Here is a 16,155-nt window from a genome sequence, read left to right as displayed (position 1 = left end):
CCCTGAGCATTTCTGCTGGCTCTTCAACACAGCTGAAAATCAGATGAGCCTTTATTAAGAACTTACAGGACTTTAAAAAAATTCCACCAGATACTGTGGGTGCATTAGTTATAGCTGGGTGGTGTGAGGTGGTTGAACTTGATCTTAAGGGTCTTCTCCTCCATTCATTCTGAAGTGAAGACATGGGGAAAGAGATACTGCTGAGTATCACTCAAGGTGACATATTTGATATTTCAAAAGATCAAGCTTTATGTTGAACAGAAGTCTAAAACACATTTGGACCTAAACCAAACCTCTTATAATTTCTCTGCATGTATCCCATGCAACAGTGGTTCTGCAATTATTATATTTTACACTAAATTCAATAAAATGCACAATTTGAGACCTACTAATCACACAATATCAGATGTTCTTGTAAATTCATTACAGTATTGGTTGTCATTTTAAGCTCAGTCCTGATTGTTCGTGCAAACAAGGCCTTAAATAAGGTTGGAATAGTAGCTACATTTTAAATATGTCGCAATTTGTAAAAAATTGATTTGTATAGTGGATTTTCAGTCTTATCCATATGTTTTCATGGATGACTCAGCCAGTGTTTTATTCTATTACATATTTCTACAGATGGTTGAGAGAAAATCTAGACACTCACACCAATTAATTGGTGGCCTTTGCAATACTAACTACTGTTTGATTTTTTTATTAACTCTAATGTTAATATATTTTTTCCCAGGAGTTTGGGATAATTCTGTAGAAGCATACCAGTGATCAGAGAAATGGCTGCCGTCTCTCAAGCAATCAGATTAGCACTTAAATACACAGAAGGGATTGTTCACTCATTCCATGAAGACAATTTAAAGATTTTTTTCTGTTTTAGAATGGCAAAAATGAACTAAGGAGAGGCTACTGTTGCTCTATAAAGGAACAGGTGAGTCATGAGGTGAATTCTGAGAATAAGGTTACTGAAACTGAAAGAAAGGAGAAAGTTAGGGAATGAGGAGACATAATAGTTTGATCTTGTGAAAAAGATTTTAAAATCATAGTCTGAATAACACTGCTTTCATCTTTAGGTGCAAACTCTAAGCTTTTTTAAAATTACTTTTTATAAGCCAAAATCTCTGTAATACGGAAACATAATTTTCTTCATTAAAACTAAACTGGTAATACTGTAATCACATAAAGGGAATTTTTTATGATGCAAAATCATAAATTTCCCAAGGCAATAGCAAACTTCATATGGATGCATACTAAAATACTCTAAAACCATTAATATGCATGTGAAAGAAATAGAAAATGTAGTTTGCCTTTATATTTAAATTTACCGAGGACCTTTTTAAACAGGTGACCTATTGAGGGGGTTAGCAGAACAAAAAGGTTACATTAATGGAAGAGTCCTGAGCTGTGTAAACTCATGCTGAAACTGATGACTGAGGTCAAGTTTTCAAAAACACATAGGATTTGTCTAACTGTTTCTCTGCTGAATTTGGTAGATGTTCTAATGACCTCAGTGGGAAATGAATTTCGTCAACTCTACCTGCTTTTGAATATCTCACCTGAAAAGTCTGAACTGTGAAGGCCTTTCTCTGAGCTATAACACTGGTGAAGAACACTCACAGATTTCACTAAGCGTTAAAACAAACCCTTAACACTTACAGCTCTGAGCAGTCTAATTGAAATTAATGTTAACAGTAGCACAGTTTGGAAGGATGACAGCCTTTATATCCAGGTTAACTTTTGAAGGTGATCCAAGTAATCAAAATGATTGGAGTCTTTTTCTTTTTAAAAGAAATTTTAAATTGTGTCAAATGTAGACCAAGGGTCAGATTTTATAATACTTTCAGTTTCTCCCATAAATTATCTCAGACAGATAATTTCCAGCAGTACTACTTAATAAAAGCAGTTTCACTCTCAAATGATAGTTAACTCATACAGGCTTAGAGTAAGACATAATTTTACAGTGTCCGCAAATACTGTTGTACAGAACTATGTATGACAATGCATCATATTTTCAGTTTTAAGAAGGCGCAAACAGCAGTAATACCTCCCTGCTCACTATTCAAATCTCATTAATCAGAGATTAATAGATCTGTGATGTTCCAAAATCCCTCGTTAGTGAGGACCTGCAAGTAGGCTGGAAGCACTTTCCCCTTTATGCCCTTCACTGCACCTTACATTGGCCTCTGTGCATTTTAAACAACCAATCAGGAATTCTGTACTTGTCCTGTAGTTTTGAGCTTCACACTAACAATGTTATCAGTGAAGCTGGATGCCTCCTTAAAGAGTTTGAGCATGGTTTCTCAAGGGACTGATCAGCTGTCCTTCAGCTCTGAAGATAGACAAGCAGCTCTCGTGATCTTCAGAGACTGGATGGTCCTGGGAGAAGCTCACAGACAGGAAAAGGCCATCAGTGTGGTTTTGGACAAAAATCTTCTAGAAGCCTCCTTTGGCAGACAGCTGTACATCAACTGTAACGAGGCATTTTTAGGAAGCAGGGGGGGAAATGCTATTTTATGTGCATTTTATTTTATTTTTATTTTTAATTTTAGTTTTTTGGACAATAAATATATGCTGTTAAAATACAAACACTAGTGTTCGGACAGCTGTTGATGAAACTGGCCTCAATCCTCCAAGCCAAGTAGTTCGGCTGAGAAAATAAACAAGCAATCCACTGCAAGTGAAGCTTATGTGAGCTTGGGGAAGGTGGGACAGGAGAAAATTCATCTACATGGCAACTAAGTGCAGCTAGAAGGAATCATCTAAGGAAGCTCAGACAGACGGAGAACCAGAGAGTATTTATTCACCAATGAGACCAATAAAGATTCTCAAAGCATACAGTAAACCTGAAGATAGAAGGCATAAAGGCTGCAGACAGCAAGGACAGTCACCATCAGTGACTGTGACTTACGGACACAGCCATCAGACTGTATTGCTTTAGCACTTCTGTTGGGAATTTACCATTTAGGGTTGTTCACGGCTACAGTATTTATTAATTTTTTCACAGGACAATTTTTCCTGAGTCATTCAAATGAGATACGTGGGTAACACAATTAAAACACATCATAAACATAGTAGGAATTTCATTCACTTCAGTGAAAAGACATTTACTATTACCTGCAAATTACTATTCAAACATTATATTCTACTGTGCATCAACTATAGCACATCAAAGATTGAGCATGTTGAATACCTGAATGAAAGGGAAGAGCAGTCCCACTGCGAAGTTGGAGAGCCAGTTGACTGTCCCAGCTACCATGAATGCAGCTGGCCTCTGAGACTGTTGGAAAAACTCTCCTGTGAGGACAAACGGGATCCCACCTGGAACAGGGTGCAAGAAGGTGATAGTTTTAGTAAACATCCTCTGCCAACAGCTGCTTTAATAACAGAGACGGACGTGCTCTGTGTAGCACATTTCAGCAACAAGCACTGTCCTACAGCTCTCTTTTCAGGTGCACACAGGGGCTTCTGAGCGGATAATATGATTTGTCAAAACCATACTTTAGACAGATGTGACATTTTGCTGTTTAATGCTGCTGCATCTCAGTGACAGGAAACAGGTAAAAGTATAGAGAATTCACACAAGAACTTCCAGAGTGCCACGTGACAAGCTGGTTATTAAAATAAAAAAGAATCACCATTTATATTAAAATGCTTGAAGTTCTGAAAATTGAGAAATATTCCAAAATACTTTTAGCCATTAAAAACGAGAAAGATGGCTCTGAAAAGATCAAACTATTTTTGGCTAGTTACTGCCCACTTAATTTTAGTAATAAAAAAAGCAAAACATTAGCTTCTCTGTAGGCACATTTTTCACTGATGTTTATTTAACACATTCCCTTACTAGTTGGCACTTCTGGCAAGGTCTATTCCTCCCATCAGCCAAGGACTCTGACCTCCATAATACCGAGCTCTGTTGAATACCACATTTGTCACTCGTGTTTCCTTCCACTTAGGCAGTGGGCTATTTTGTATAGTACTGGCATGTTGCTGGCCTGACAATAACCCTCGGGGAACAGCTGTCCAGTGATGAAAGTCTCAATTTATCTTTGGCTTCCTTCATTTTCAGTAGGGTATTTCTATAGAAATATCTCTGTTTTCATAGAATAAAACATGAATTGTAATTGCTGATTGGATACTTATTTTAGTTAATTAGACACGTACACATTTACTTGCAGAATTATTTTGTAGCAGTTTGGAAAAAATGTTAATCTCATGACAGTAGTCATGTTTTCAGTATTCTGTTGCTACAAATTTCTAATTCAAGAACCTCACATCTGCCTTTGTTATTATGCCTCATTTTCTGCACCACTTAGCTTATTAGGTAAGATCATAGAATCATAGAATCCTTAGAGTTGGAAGGGACCTCTGACGGCCATCTAGTCCAACTCCCCTGCAATTAACAGGGACATCCTAGATCAGGTTGCCCAGGGCCTTATTCAGCCTCACCTTGGAAATCTCCAGGGACAGGGAATCAACCGCATCACTGGGCAACCTGTTCCAGTGCCTCACCACCCCCACTGTAAAAGACTGTTTCTTTATATCTAACCTAAATCTACCCTCTTTGAGTTTGAAACCATTTCCCCTTGTTCTATCACCACAGACCTTACTAAAGAGTCTGTCCCCTAAGATCCATTTACACATCTCTTATGTAAGTCCTTTCTCTGTTTTGGGCATTTTAATAAGCTACTATGAACAATTAAAATCAGGTTAATTTCAGGAAAATCAGTTAAATCAGGACACATTTTCCCTCAAAAATCTCTCCGACAATCCTTTTCCCAAAATACACATAAATTAAGATAAAAACATAATTGAAGATTTTGTTCATGCACTGGGACTTCCCCTTATATTGTTTTGTTTGGTCTGCGTGCTTATATTTTGTTCTGCGTATTCCCTTCCCAAAGGACAGCTGTGAACACATATGTAAGTGCTGTATAGTGATGCATTGTCATGCAGCTCTTGTGCTCAGAGGCACTGCACTTAAACACGTGCACTAGAAACAATTCTATCAAGTATGAGATAGTGACAAGTATGAGATAGTAAAGACAGAAAAGGATATGCAGTTGACAGATATTGTCAGATATTCCTCCATTTCAAATCTTTCAGATGCAGAGACCATGATCGTGTGCGTAAAAGAAAGGCATAGTGATGCAGAAAAAGACTAGATTATACAGTAGTAGGCGTCACTCCATTATCAACTAGTATGACTTTTTGTGAGAATATATTTACAACTGTAGCAAAGTCAACTTTCTGTCCCAAAGACTGTCAGTATAAATTACACATAAAAAAGTGCAGAGCAAATAAATATTTCTTCCTATTTTATACACAGGAAACAGAAATACTGAGAGTTTGGGCCATCTGTGCCCCAGTTTGAAGTCTTTCCACAAGTACCACGTAGTATGCAAATTCTTTGACCAAAAAAAATGACCACTGCCAAGAGCATTTTGACCATGTAGAGAAAACAGCCAGACAGGCATAACTCACTGAAATTCAAGTAGCGTTGGTCTATTGGTCCTCTGTAGTTTACGGTGCCTATTTTTGTCATGCTCTCAGGATTGGGGTTCAAATCCTAAACTATGGCAGGCAAAATAACCATCACATCTGTTCTGCCAGCATCTGTTTTAGGTCTCAAATGTCATGCGAAGCAGTGGTTTGCCAAGGCACCTGCCTCTCACAGAGAAGAACTGAATGACTGGATACATAGAAATCATGGAAGTTATTTATTTATGATCATTTATTCTGTCATGCCTTTGCTGTAGGACAATCTACAGAGGTGTTACTGTTCTTGTCAGTATAATAAAAATGCTGTTCTAGATCCATTTGAGAAAATACACATTGTACAAGAGAGGAAAAAGCCAGAGGCAACAATGAAAAAACAAAGTTCAGAAGGACAGAAACATATCAGAAAGAATAAATGTTATGGGAATAAAAATGCATAAGCATTGTTTGTAAAAAAACGTTCCTTGAAATTCAGATGTAGTATCTAGATACAGATTAATCATCACTACAGCTTATTATTAGTTGCACTTATCACAAAATCTCTTCAATCTAATTTGAAAATTAATCAATTAATCTTGTGATGGCAAAAATTGTATTTTGAAAAGTCTAAAAAAAAAGTTAGCAGCTCCTTGGAGCTCTGAAATGTCTACAATATAAAAGTAGGAAAGGTGCACAAACACAGACAGAGCAGAACTCCAGCCATTCTCATGGCATAGACAAGAATTTCTACAGCATCACAAAGTAGGGAAAGCCAGTTTATATAGAAGAATGACTTAAGAGAAATTATATGGAACAACCAAGGAGCCTGAAAAGTAATTGGTGAATTAATTGAAAAACAGGTCAGGCCTAATGACAAATGAAAAAGTGAATGAAAGCAGATCATAATTATATATTGCTACATGCCTGAAAGAGCAGGGACTTGACCTTACTAGGACCCAGAGCAGGGAATATGGATGCCTACCAAGAACCGTACCACTCCTCAATGGAGAAAAATGAATAGAGAAATTAGGGTGAGCTGAACAAAAAAGGTAAATCCTTAAGACACAAACAGTGAAGGCACCTGAAATCCGCTGAACTCATATAACCCCAGGCATCCACCCATCGCCAGCTATTGCAAGGTGCAGAGGTACTCAAGGATCTCTTTTCTCCTTAACTTGGCCTCTTTGAGAAAAAAATTCAGGTGTGTGGGTTGGAAGGAAGCTGTAATATGCTTTGAATTGGTCAGTCCATGTTGTAGAATATGCCAGTACTGTCTGCAGATGCAGATTTGATCCTCATTCTCTATCTTTACAATATCTCAGGATTTTCCACATTGTTTTTTGAGTGGTTGAGTCATCACCATATGGCATCTTACCAACCACTCCTTACAGTTAGTCTCATTGTAAGGTACCCAATGAATTAAAAGGTCTGTGCTGGCTGCTGTTCAATGGTTGCTTGAAAACCACAGCCAAAAGCAGTCTAACCAATCTACTGCCTTTTTGAAACAGTCTTTAAACATTTTGTCATGACTTTTGCAGCCTTATATGTTTAAATGCAGATAAAATGGTTTCACCATAAAGCTAACTGGTATTCTTTCTCATGAGGGATGAACCTGGAAATAGCATTTCCACTGGAAGAATTTCCAAGCATTTTTCAGTGGAACAGTTTTATTTTAGCTCTGATCATAAAATGAAACTTGTTCAGCCTGGAGAAGAGAAGGCTGCAGGGTCACCTCACTGCAGCCTTCCAGTACCTGAAGGGAGCCTACAAATAGGAGGGGAGTCAACTCTTTACAAGGGTAGATAATGGCAGGACAAGGGGAAATGGTTTTAAGTTAGAAGAGGGGAGATTTAGGTTGGATATCAGGGGGAAGTTCTTTACCAAGAGAGTGGTGAGGTGCTGGAACAGGCTGCCCAGAGAGGTTGTGGATGCCCTGTCCCTGGAGGTGTTCAAGGCCAGGTTGGATGGGGTCGTGGGCAGCCTGGTCTAGTATTACATGTGGAAGTTGGCAGCCCTGCCTGTGGCAGGGGGTTGGAGTTTGATGATCCTTTAGGTCCCTTCCAAATCAAGCCATTCTATGATTCTATGATTATGATTTCTTGTGAGAATATTTTAGCAAAATAGCTTCTCAACATTAATTTAGAGAGGTAATGCATTGACCACAATACTTAAAGCAATCCATTTCTAATACATAATTGTTTTCAGCATTACAATGAACATAATGTAAGAAGATCTCGACATATTACAGTGCCACTAAAGAAAGACTGTTCCACCTGTGAGTATGGTACCTCTATTGGAAATTGCACATTGCTATTGCAAGCCTTGAATATCAATGATCTGCTTAATGAAACTAGGCTAAGCCTATATGACAGAATTTGATGTGCAGCAAAACATTTATATCTGTGCACTTTATTTGTTTTCTTCCATAATTTAGTCCAGTTACACATAGATTCAATGTCACTTGATGGCAAACATCCAGAGTCTCAACCTAGTAGATGTTTATGTATGAAACTGGAATGATAGAACAGAAATAATATTATTGCTGTACATGCTAGAGATTTTCAAATATTTACATTTGCACAAGAATTAGTATGTTTTCCTATCAAAAATTAAGTTCACATATTGACTGTTTTGTTCAGTAAGCACTAACAAACAAATACTGATTAGCAAAAGTTACTTGTTTCAGCACAGAAGTCTGAACGCAGAATATGTGAAAACTGAAGGAAATACAGAGATCCTAATTTTGTTTCTATCCAGTACCTAACCGGTAGCTGGTCATAGTTATATACATGTTTTATGAAATAAGACTGTTGAGAGAATAAATACCTAATACAGGTCAGGGAGATTTATTAGATTGGTAAACTGCCTCTAGAGGCAATGGAAACTGCATCCTACGAGGCAGTAATGAGAAAGGAACTCCAAATGCCCAGCTCATCTCTCAGCACAGGCTCAGGACACAGCTCCATGCAAACTGTGGGGTTTCCAGCTCCACAGGTCAAGAAGCAGCTGAGTGCCTTTCCAATAGGAGGGCTTGGAAATCCTAGAAGGCCTGATTCAGGCGAGAAGGAGTCTTCAAGATGAGATGTTTTGACAGAACAAGCAAGCACTTTGCAACAATGTTCTGTTTTGCTAAAAGATGTCTGTGTAGCTCTAGATCAGATCAAGCAAAACAGCTTTTGACCACAAGGCAAGGACTAATATATCCTAATAGGGCTGAAAAATAGAACACTAGCTCAATGAAAGGCTTCAGTGTGTGCAGTTCAACTGGGAGAAGACAGCTCTGGAGGACGGCTGTGGGGGAGAGGCAATGGAAATGGGACCAAGCTCCTGGAAAAGGCTGCTTGCAAAGAAGCCTGATATTCTTCAGAGAGACAGCAAAAGGATGTTAGTTTGTACCCAAGCTTTGGCTGCCAAAAAAAAAACCAAAAACCCTAACAAACAGATGCACCTGGAAAATATACTGCAGGAGATTTTCTGGTGAGGCACCCAGCACAACAAGCAAGTGATTTCTGTCTCTGTGAGCCTATAGATAGAACATATCGATTTTTACAGAGATTCTGTGTAACTGCCAGATTATTTTAACTTGCACATTCTACTTAATGGAACAATATGCTTCTCCTCCCAAATAATGGTGTTATGTTTTCAGATAGGACAACTGTCTTGCTAGCTAATCCTTTTTAGAGAACTGGGAGCAGAATGCGTGATAGGTGTGGGCTGAGTCACAGCTTCATGCTGCAGACTCTCTTAACTGTCTCCAGCTTTCCACAGGAGAACTGTTGATCTCATCTATTACAGAGTTAAGCAAAACAGGTACTTGGCTTGTATAAAACAGTATAGTCAGTTAAGAACATTAATTTGTACCATCTGAAGAGCTGGAGCTCTTCTGCCCTAGATTAAAGGCCACTTGAACAAAGGATGTTTAAAGCTTCATTAGTCTAAGGCAAACCAGCAGTGCAAATCATAGAGCCAAATTAGAAAACATAAAAAATACAGAATCTGGCAAAACTAATAATATAGTAACAAGTACCTCACAGTTATTAACATTCTTGCTTTTAATATAATGCTGTACTGGAAAAGGCTTTTGCATTTAATAACTAACATTTGATTTAGCATCTATAAAAGCTGCTATTCTAACAGCCTATGGAAAATCAGTCCTGGAGGCATTTGGATCTTTGCTGGTGCAAGGTAAGCCACATCACTTTAGAACAATTAAAGTAACAGAGCAAAGGAGTACAACACAAGTACATATTGATATATTCTGTTTCAACATCATTGGTTAAAAAAAAATCTCAGATCTCAATAATTTACACTAAAATGTGTAACATACAGCAGCAAGGCCATCAGCTAACAAGGAGACTATAGAATATTCCTTCTATGTTCAGTTAGGTAATTATTTTTAAAGTAGATGTTCCTTGTAATTTTTCAATTCAAAAGACATAAGTATTTCCTTATCTGAACCATCTGATAATTTCTTCTTCAGTGAAATTCTCCCCCTCTTGAATAACAATTAATTCATTTTCTCATAATTTTTTAGTTCTGTAAGGCACTGTTCTTAAGCAGAATTCTATGATCACCCATTTACTGACTGAATCATTTTTATCTCAAGATTTGTTTAATGAAGGCAAAATGCATAATTGGAAAGCCTCAGTAAGTTCAGTCTTTTTAAGATAGCATCCCTTACCTGAATTATGATATCTCCTTTTAAATGCAGCTCTGCTCTTGGAAGCCTGAGTAATAATTTTTCATAGCTTTTCCTTTTCCCTGTTTCCCAAATCCTCTGAACTCAGTCAGTTTTGATAGTATGATTTTTTTTTTACTGCAACCTAGGCCTGAAAGCCAAGAGCAGAATGCAGTTTTTTACTTTAACCTCTACCTCATTTACGCCTCACATTCACCTCTGAGTCTACTTGCTCTTCCAGCACAAAACGTCCACTGTCTATCAGTTCATCCATAAATGTTTCAATTATATGCAAGTTGACACACCTTGTTTCCATTATCCTTAGTTATTTCTACCTGGTATGCCTCACCACTGCATTCAACATCATAACTGCAAATATCACTCCTGTGATCATCTTCGTCATCAGTCAGTCAATTTTATCACCACTTTTTAGGACATTCTACCCAATCCTGCTTTGCCACAGCATCAAAACTTAACTTCTGCATTTTGCTTTAAGACTCTTTCGCAGGTCTGCTCATTGTCATCTGTTCCATTTTATACTTATCCCTTACCCACATTGTTTCTAACAGTCATTCAGTCCTGAGTTCCAAAGTGAAGTCTCCGGTCTGCAAAGATGAATCGTATTTGAAACTGATACACAGTAACACGTCTTGAAAAACCACCCAACAATTTATCCGCGTAGCTGGTGAAAATTAAGGCAAAGCATTCTGTAAGTAATGCAACCCAGAACTACACAAGCAGACACCAAAAACCCAATGTAGGGGTCAGTCGCTGAAATGATTCAACTAGACAATTTCTCTGCTGTTCTGGTTTATTAGATTCAGGTCTTCCCAATCTGAAGATATCTGAACATGCTCAATATGAGCCATTTTTCACTGTATATTATTGCACCATGGTGAGAAAGACTGTAAAATATAACATTTTTGCACCAGTCAGGAGGCCCAATCTGCCTGTACTGGCCCATATGTACCTCATTCTCAGCACTGAGTAGAGAATCTTTACATGTCTTTTCTTGCTCCTTCTGTGGGTTTATATTTTATTATTATATGAAGATACCTCTTTCGTATCAATTATTTGTTGTTAGTTTGGTCTTGGGCAATTCTAACAAATTGATGTTCCTGTTCTATAGGAAGAGATTTAGAGACTGAATGAAATGTAGTGGGTGGTAATACACATGAAAAAAGGCCAGATGATCAAATAGTCTTCTTGGTCTTAATTTCTGTTAAGCAGTGGTTGGTGTTGATTTTTTTTTTTGCTTTTTTTTGTTTTGTTTTATTTTGTAGACCCAATCTTTGCTCTTTTTATTTTAATGGAATCAGCAGTCCTGACATGAGCCATTCTGCCAACTGATACACAAATCAAAAGAACACATAATTTTTTGGTGCTTTGGTCACACTTTCATTTTGATTGGTGCTATTTGTGCATGTTTATGTTGGTTTTCTTGTGTTATTTTTTTCATGATGAAGATACTTAGCCTAGAACTAGGTGCAGTAGTTATCACAGAACACTTGAAAACTGAAAATCAGTGCTACATTTCTACTGTGGTACTAGCAATACTTATTTTTCCTTCACCATTGTAATTCTGCATAACTACTAAAAAAATACAATTCAAAAATACTCTCAACTTTTAGCCACCTGTAAATAGTCTTTTAAACTTCTGTTGTATTTTCAGACACATTTATCGTATCAGAATCTTAATTATAGCCTGACTTCCTATTCTTCTGTTTGAATATGAAGAACAATTTTTTATTGAGCTATGACTAAGAGTCTTTATGATATTATTCATTCTATAATTATTCTCAGTATCATTACAATGATAATCAGATTCTGATTAAAATTGCTTCTGTTAATATCAATTTATTTTAAAAAATGATCTTTAGAAAGGAAGTATTTAATAAAAGTAGAGAACTGTCCATTATGTTTTCATTCACTGAAGGGATAGTAGAATCATGGAAATACCTGAAAAAAAGACTGACAAGTGTCATCAGTTCCAGATACAGGACAAAAGAGATGAAAACCCTATCTAGTTGAAGGTTTTTACTTCTATAATAATCTACGGGGGAAAAAAAGAGAGATATCAGGCATGATTTCTCTGTCATGAATTCAAGATGATGGCCCGTTAACACAAAATGCTGCATGTTGTGAACCTAGGCAAGCTAAAACAAAGTTGAAAACTCAGTGTGGCATGTCAGGCTTTTCTCATGAAATGTTTTAACAAACAAATTAATCATAATAGCAGCACACAATTATGTCATTGTAAAGCTGTGTTCATCCTGAAGGATCTCAAGAGTTTTAATACTGTACACAATCAGAGAAGTTGGGACAGAAGAGTCTCTTCTTGTTCCTCCAGTTTAAGATAGGTAACAGACTGTTTTCATTGTTTATGTTTTCTGAGAACTTTTGAAGTCTTTAGGATATGGTGTCTCAAACACTACCAATTAAATAATTCAGCTGTTGCTACAGCTGCTATTGTTTCGGATTGTAGAAAGTTTATGAAGAGTAGTAGACATGCAGTTACTGTGCCCTGCAGCAAACAGCAATATCTGTTTTCAGCCATACAGAAAGTCAAATAAATAGAGAGCCTAAAGATGTCCTTCCAAGTATCAGTTTGAAAAATGACAGTAACAGTTTTGCTGCAGCAAGAGATTTAAAGCTTTCTGTTGAAGTAGAATGATTCAGAGAGAAGAGAGTCTTAAAAGCTGAAAAGATCTGGACAAAACATAAATGGTCAAACAAAGCCTTCACCCTTTTCAGCCAGTGCCTCACATTGTTAACCCAAGCATAATAGCCCTAAAACATTTCAAACTCCTCTTCTGAAATTGCATAGCAGTTAACTACAGCTTTATGATCCTAACATTAGTGGTAATACATGTTAAAAAGTGACATAAAGTGAACAGCAAAACTACACAGGCAACCTCAACTGCTGTATCATTTGGATTGCTGGATGAGAGCAAATACACGTGAAAAAAGTCAAGACATTTCCAGGTGTGATAGAACAACAGAGGTATAAATAACATGTCTTTAAGACATGAGATAAATGCGCACCCACTTCTTTATACTGCTGAAGCCATATCAATAATATCTATACTTTTTGTATCCAGGGTAAATGATATCCTTCATATGCTTAACAAACTGAGTTTAAGCCCTATGAAGCAAGTCAGTGTCTGGATCCTAAAGATGCGGATCCAGATTCAGCCTCTACCCCAAGAACTACATTTCCCTCTAAGCATCTGCTGCTGGCATTGCAAGGCAGCAGTGCAGATAAGGCTGTGGTCTAACACTGTGTAGCAGGTTATGTGTTCTTATGACCCCCAAAATTTAGTTGTATATGTACACTAGAGTATGATTTATCTTTTCAACAGAATGGAAGAACATCAGCAGAACTAAAAGTTTCCTTTCATTCAAGCCTTCCTTAGGCAGACATTACAGCAAGGGGAGTGAATAATGCAGTACATTTAGTGCTAGCTTTGACAAATACTTAGCAGACAGTTTGGTGACTGGGCAGGAAACACCTCCCAGTTGTCAAAGCCAGGATAGCTGTTGTCAGCACAACGGAATGTTCCCCACAAAAGTGAAGCTTCTGGAGCAGGACAGATAGATAGCATCTGGAGATTCCAAAGAAAAAGCTGCTTACATTGTCAAACACACACCATCAAGCTATGTTTGATATAGTCCTTGATCATGCATTTGACCTTCTGAACTATTTTTTCCCCTGAAAGTTTCCCACTGCTGTAATCTTCAGTATTTTAGTCTGGCTATTAAGATGCACCATCTGGTCCCTCGAGCAACTTCTCATTGTTATACAAAACTATGGAACATTTGCATTTAAATGTTGGCCATGGAACTTAGGGGAAAGTAGATGAAATGAACTTAGAACTTTCTTTTTGTGTGCATTGCACCTGCTCACAAGGAAAATAAAATATTTTTATTGTCTTGCATTTATTAGCTCTAATTTATTACTTCTACATTTACTGTTCTACATATTTATTAGTTTTCACTTTTGTAAATATAAATATTTTACACTAATTCACAGAAGAAAAAAGGCTTTTTGATTAAATACTTATACAGCTTGTAAATTGTGAATTCTAAAGCCTTCAATATTTTTTACTAGGCTTTCCATTTCTACTCCCCACCAGTCTGAATAATGTACGTAAATCACGCAATATTTGAATAAATCAGCTTTTTTTAAGGAGCCCTAAAGCACAGGGATGCATTTTTTCAGCAGTAAACGTCTTAAGACTTGGAGCTGTGAGCCGTGAGCAAGTAATTAGCTATCATTCAGGCAAACCTGCTAGTTCAGGTAAGAGGAGCGCTCTCAAGTGTCAAAGCATTCATTTTTTGAAGGCTTCAATTAAAATAATTTCTAAAATCTATTGTTAAAGGGAGGAAGTTAATACATTGCCTGCTGCTAAGAACTCAATGTGTCATCTCCAGTAATTCCTTTCTCCAACAGATAGTTACCTTAAAAATACTAGAGGATCATTTTTCTTCAGAACTTCCACTAATTGTAAAGATTTAAATCACTTCAGTAATAGAACTGTTAAAATCTGCATGCTTACTTTACACACATCTTTAAAGGAAGAAGTATTTTAGCAAAAGAAATACCCCAAATATGTGTTGAATGACACTGTCTTTAATATAAACAAGGGACACGTAATTTTACCCTCCCCAAAATTCAGTGGTGATGCAACCACGTTGAAAGCAATTGTTATTTTGTTCCTTAACAGCTCAAAAACTCTGTGCACCGAAAGGCAACCAAAGAGAAGTTATTATGTGAAGCCCTTCAACTTCACATTCTTTTATCCCCTTGATTTAGTAGCAGTAGTTGCTACTTCCTCAAGTGTAGGCAGTAACTTTTTCCATCACTAAATGAAAAGGGATTGGTAAATCAGATCTGCTGCTGTGGTTCGCAGGCCACATAAATTAAAGAAATGGCACTCTGCATTAATATGGCAGGCACTGATTGCTGGCAGCTGGGAGGCTGAAATGGCACCCATAGGGCAACTTGCGTTGGATGGATGGCTGTCTGCTGAAATGGGGCGGCACGACAGAGCAGGGGATGGGGCCAAAGATCCCTCAGAAAATCTTCAACTGAGACAATTTATGGTATATATTACACTATACTTATCTATCTCTGGGTCAGAGATGTGTTATTCCTAAATAGAATTGCAACTCATGTTTGGAATATTTAGCTTCTCTTAGGGCAGCAGTTTTAAATCTACTGTTGTGCCCCCAAAAGCCTTATAACTGATAACAAACCAAAACTTTTATTAATTAACCAGGAAAACTAAAGGTTGCTTCTGTGCAAATAATTTTCTTATCTGATACAGGAACTATTCAACATTATCAAAGGATGCTTACCTGCTGGAATGACAGTAAAAACTTATAGTTACAGAATAAAAGATCCTTTGAGAATTAACCTAAACTTTCAAATCTACCAGGTTTTAATTAGATATTCAGCAACATTTATTTATTTGCATCTTTTTAACACAATGTATTTTTCTAGGAAAAGAGCATGTTTTTCCACTCAAGGAAGCACTTTCCTGAACTGTACTGAAAGAACAGCTCCGTGGGATGCTAAGAGCATTGGAAAGTCTCACATCCCACTCTAAGTGGAGAAGCTAGAGACACCACACAAAGCTTCTGTAAATGCCTATTTCAGGTGATGATAATGACACTGCATTTTATTTCAGTACTTTTATGTCTACATGTGTGCTATCACACCTTTGTTTGTGTTTCACATCTGAGATTTTTTTTCTTCTCTGATGACATTTCAGACTGAACAAACCTCATGACTTTCCCAGTGACCCTTCTATTGCAACTGCTCTGCTGTCATTACAGCTGTGTGCTGGCATTCAAAATAAGAGCACAGACTGTTTTAAACTTTAAATACCAAAATGTCTTTGATACACCTCAGGGCACAGCAGTTTTTTCCTCAGAGTTCTCTTTTGTTTACTCTATAATGTCAATTTAACATGCAGAATATACCATTACCATGTTTCCACTGT

At 37.2% G+C, this 16,155-nt stretch overlaps 1 protein-coding gene across 3 annotated transcripts in view; it reads right to left on the bottom strand.

The window, feature by feature from the left end:
- Nucleotides 1-16,155, bottom strand: part of SLC2A9 (solute carrier family 2 member 9) — a 115,138-nt gene that overhangs the window by 15,319 nt on the left and 83,664 nt on the right. For all 3 annotated transcript variants that reach the window (XM_021396259.1, XM_021396256.1, XM_021396258.1), the window contains one exon: nucleotides 3,185-3,312. In XM_021396259.1, the coding sequence (XP_021251934.1) occupies nucleotides 3,185-3,312 (128 nt within the window). The remainder of the gene's footprint in view (nucleotides 1-3,184; nucleotides 3,313-16,155) is intronic.

This window comes from Numida meleagris, chromosome 4 (assembly GCF_002078875.1).
Source record: "Numida meleagris isolate 19003 breed g44 Domestic line chromosome 4, NumMel1.0, whole genome shotgun sequence".
NCBI classification, from domain to species: Eukaryota; Metazoa; Chordata; class Aves; order Galliformes; family Numididae; genus Numida; species Numida meleagris.
The sequence above is the reverse complement of the archived record's forward strand: the minus strand, read 5'-3'. Positions and strand labels throughout refer to the sequence as shown.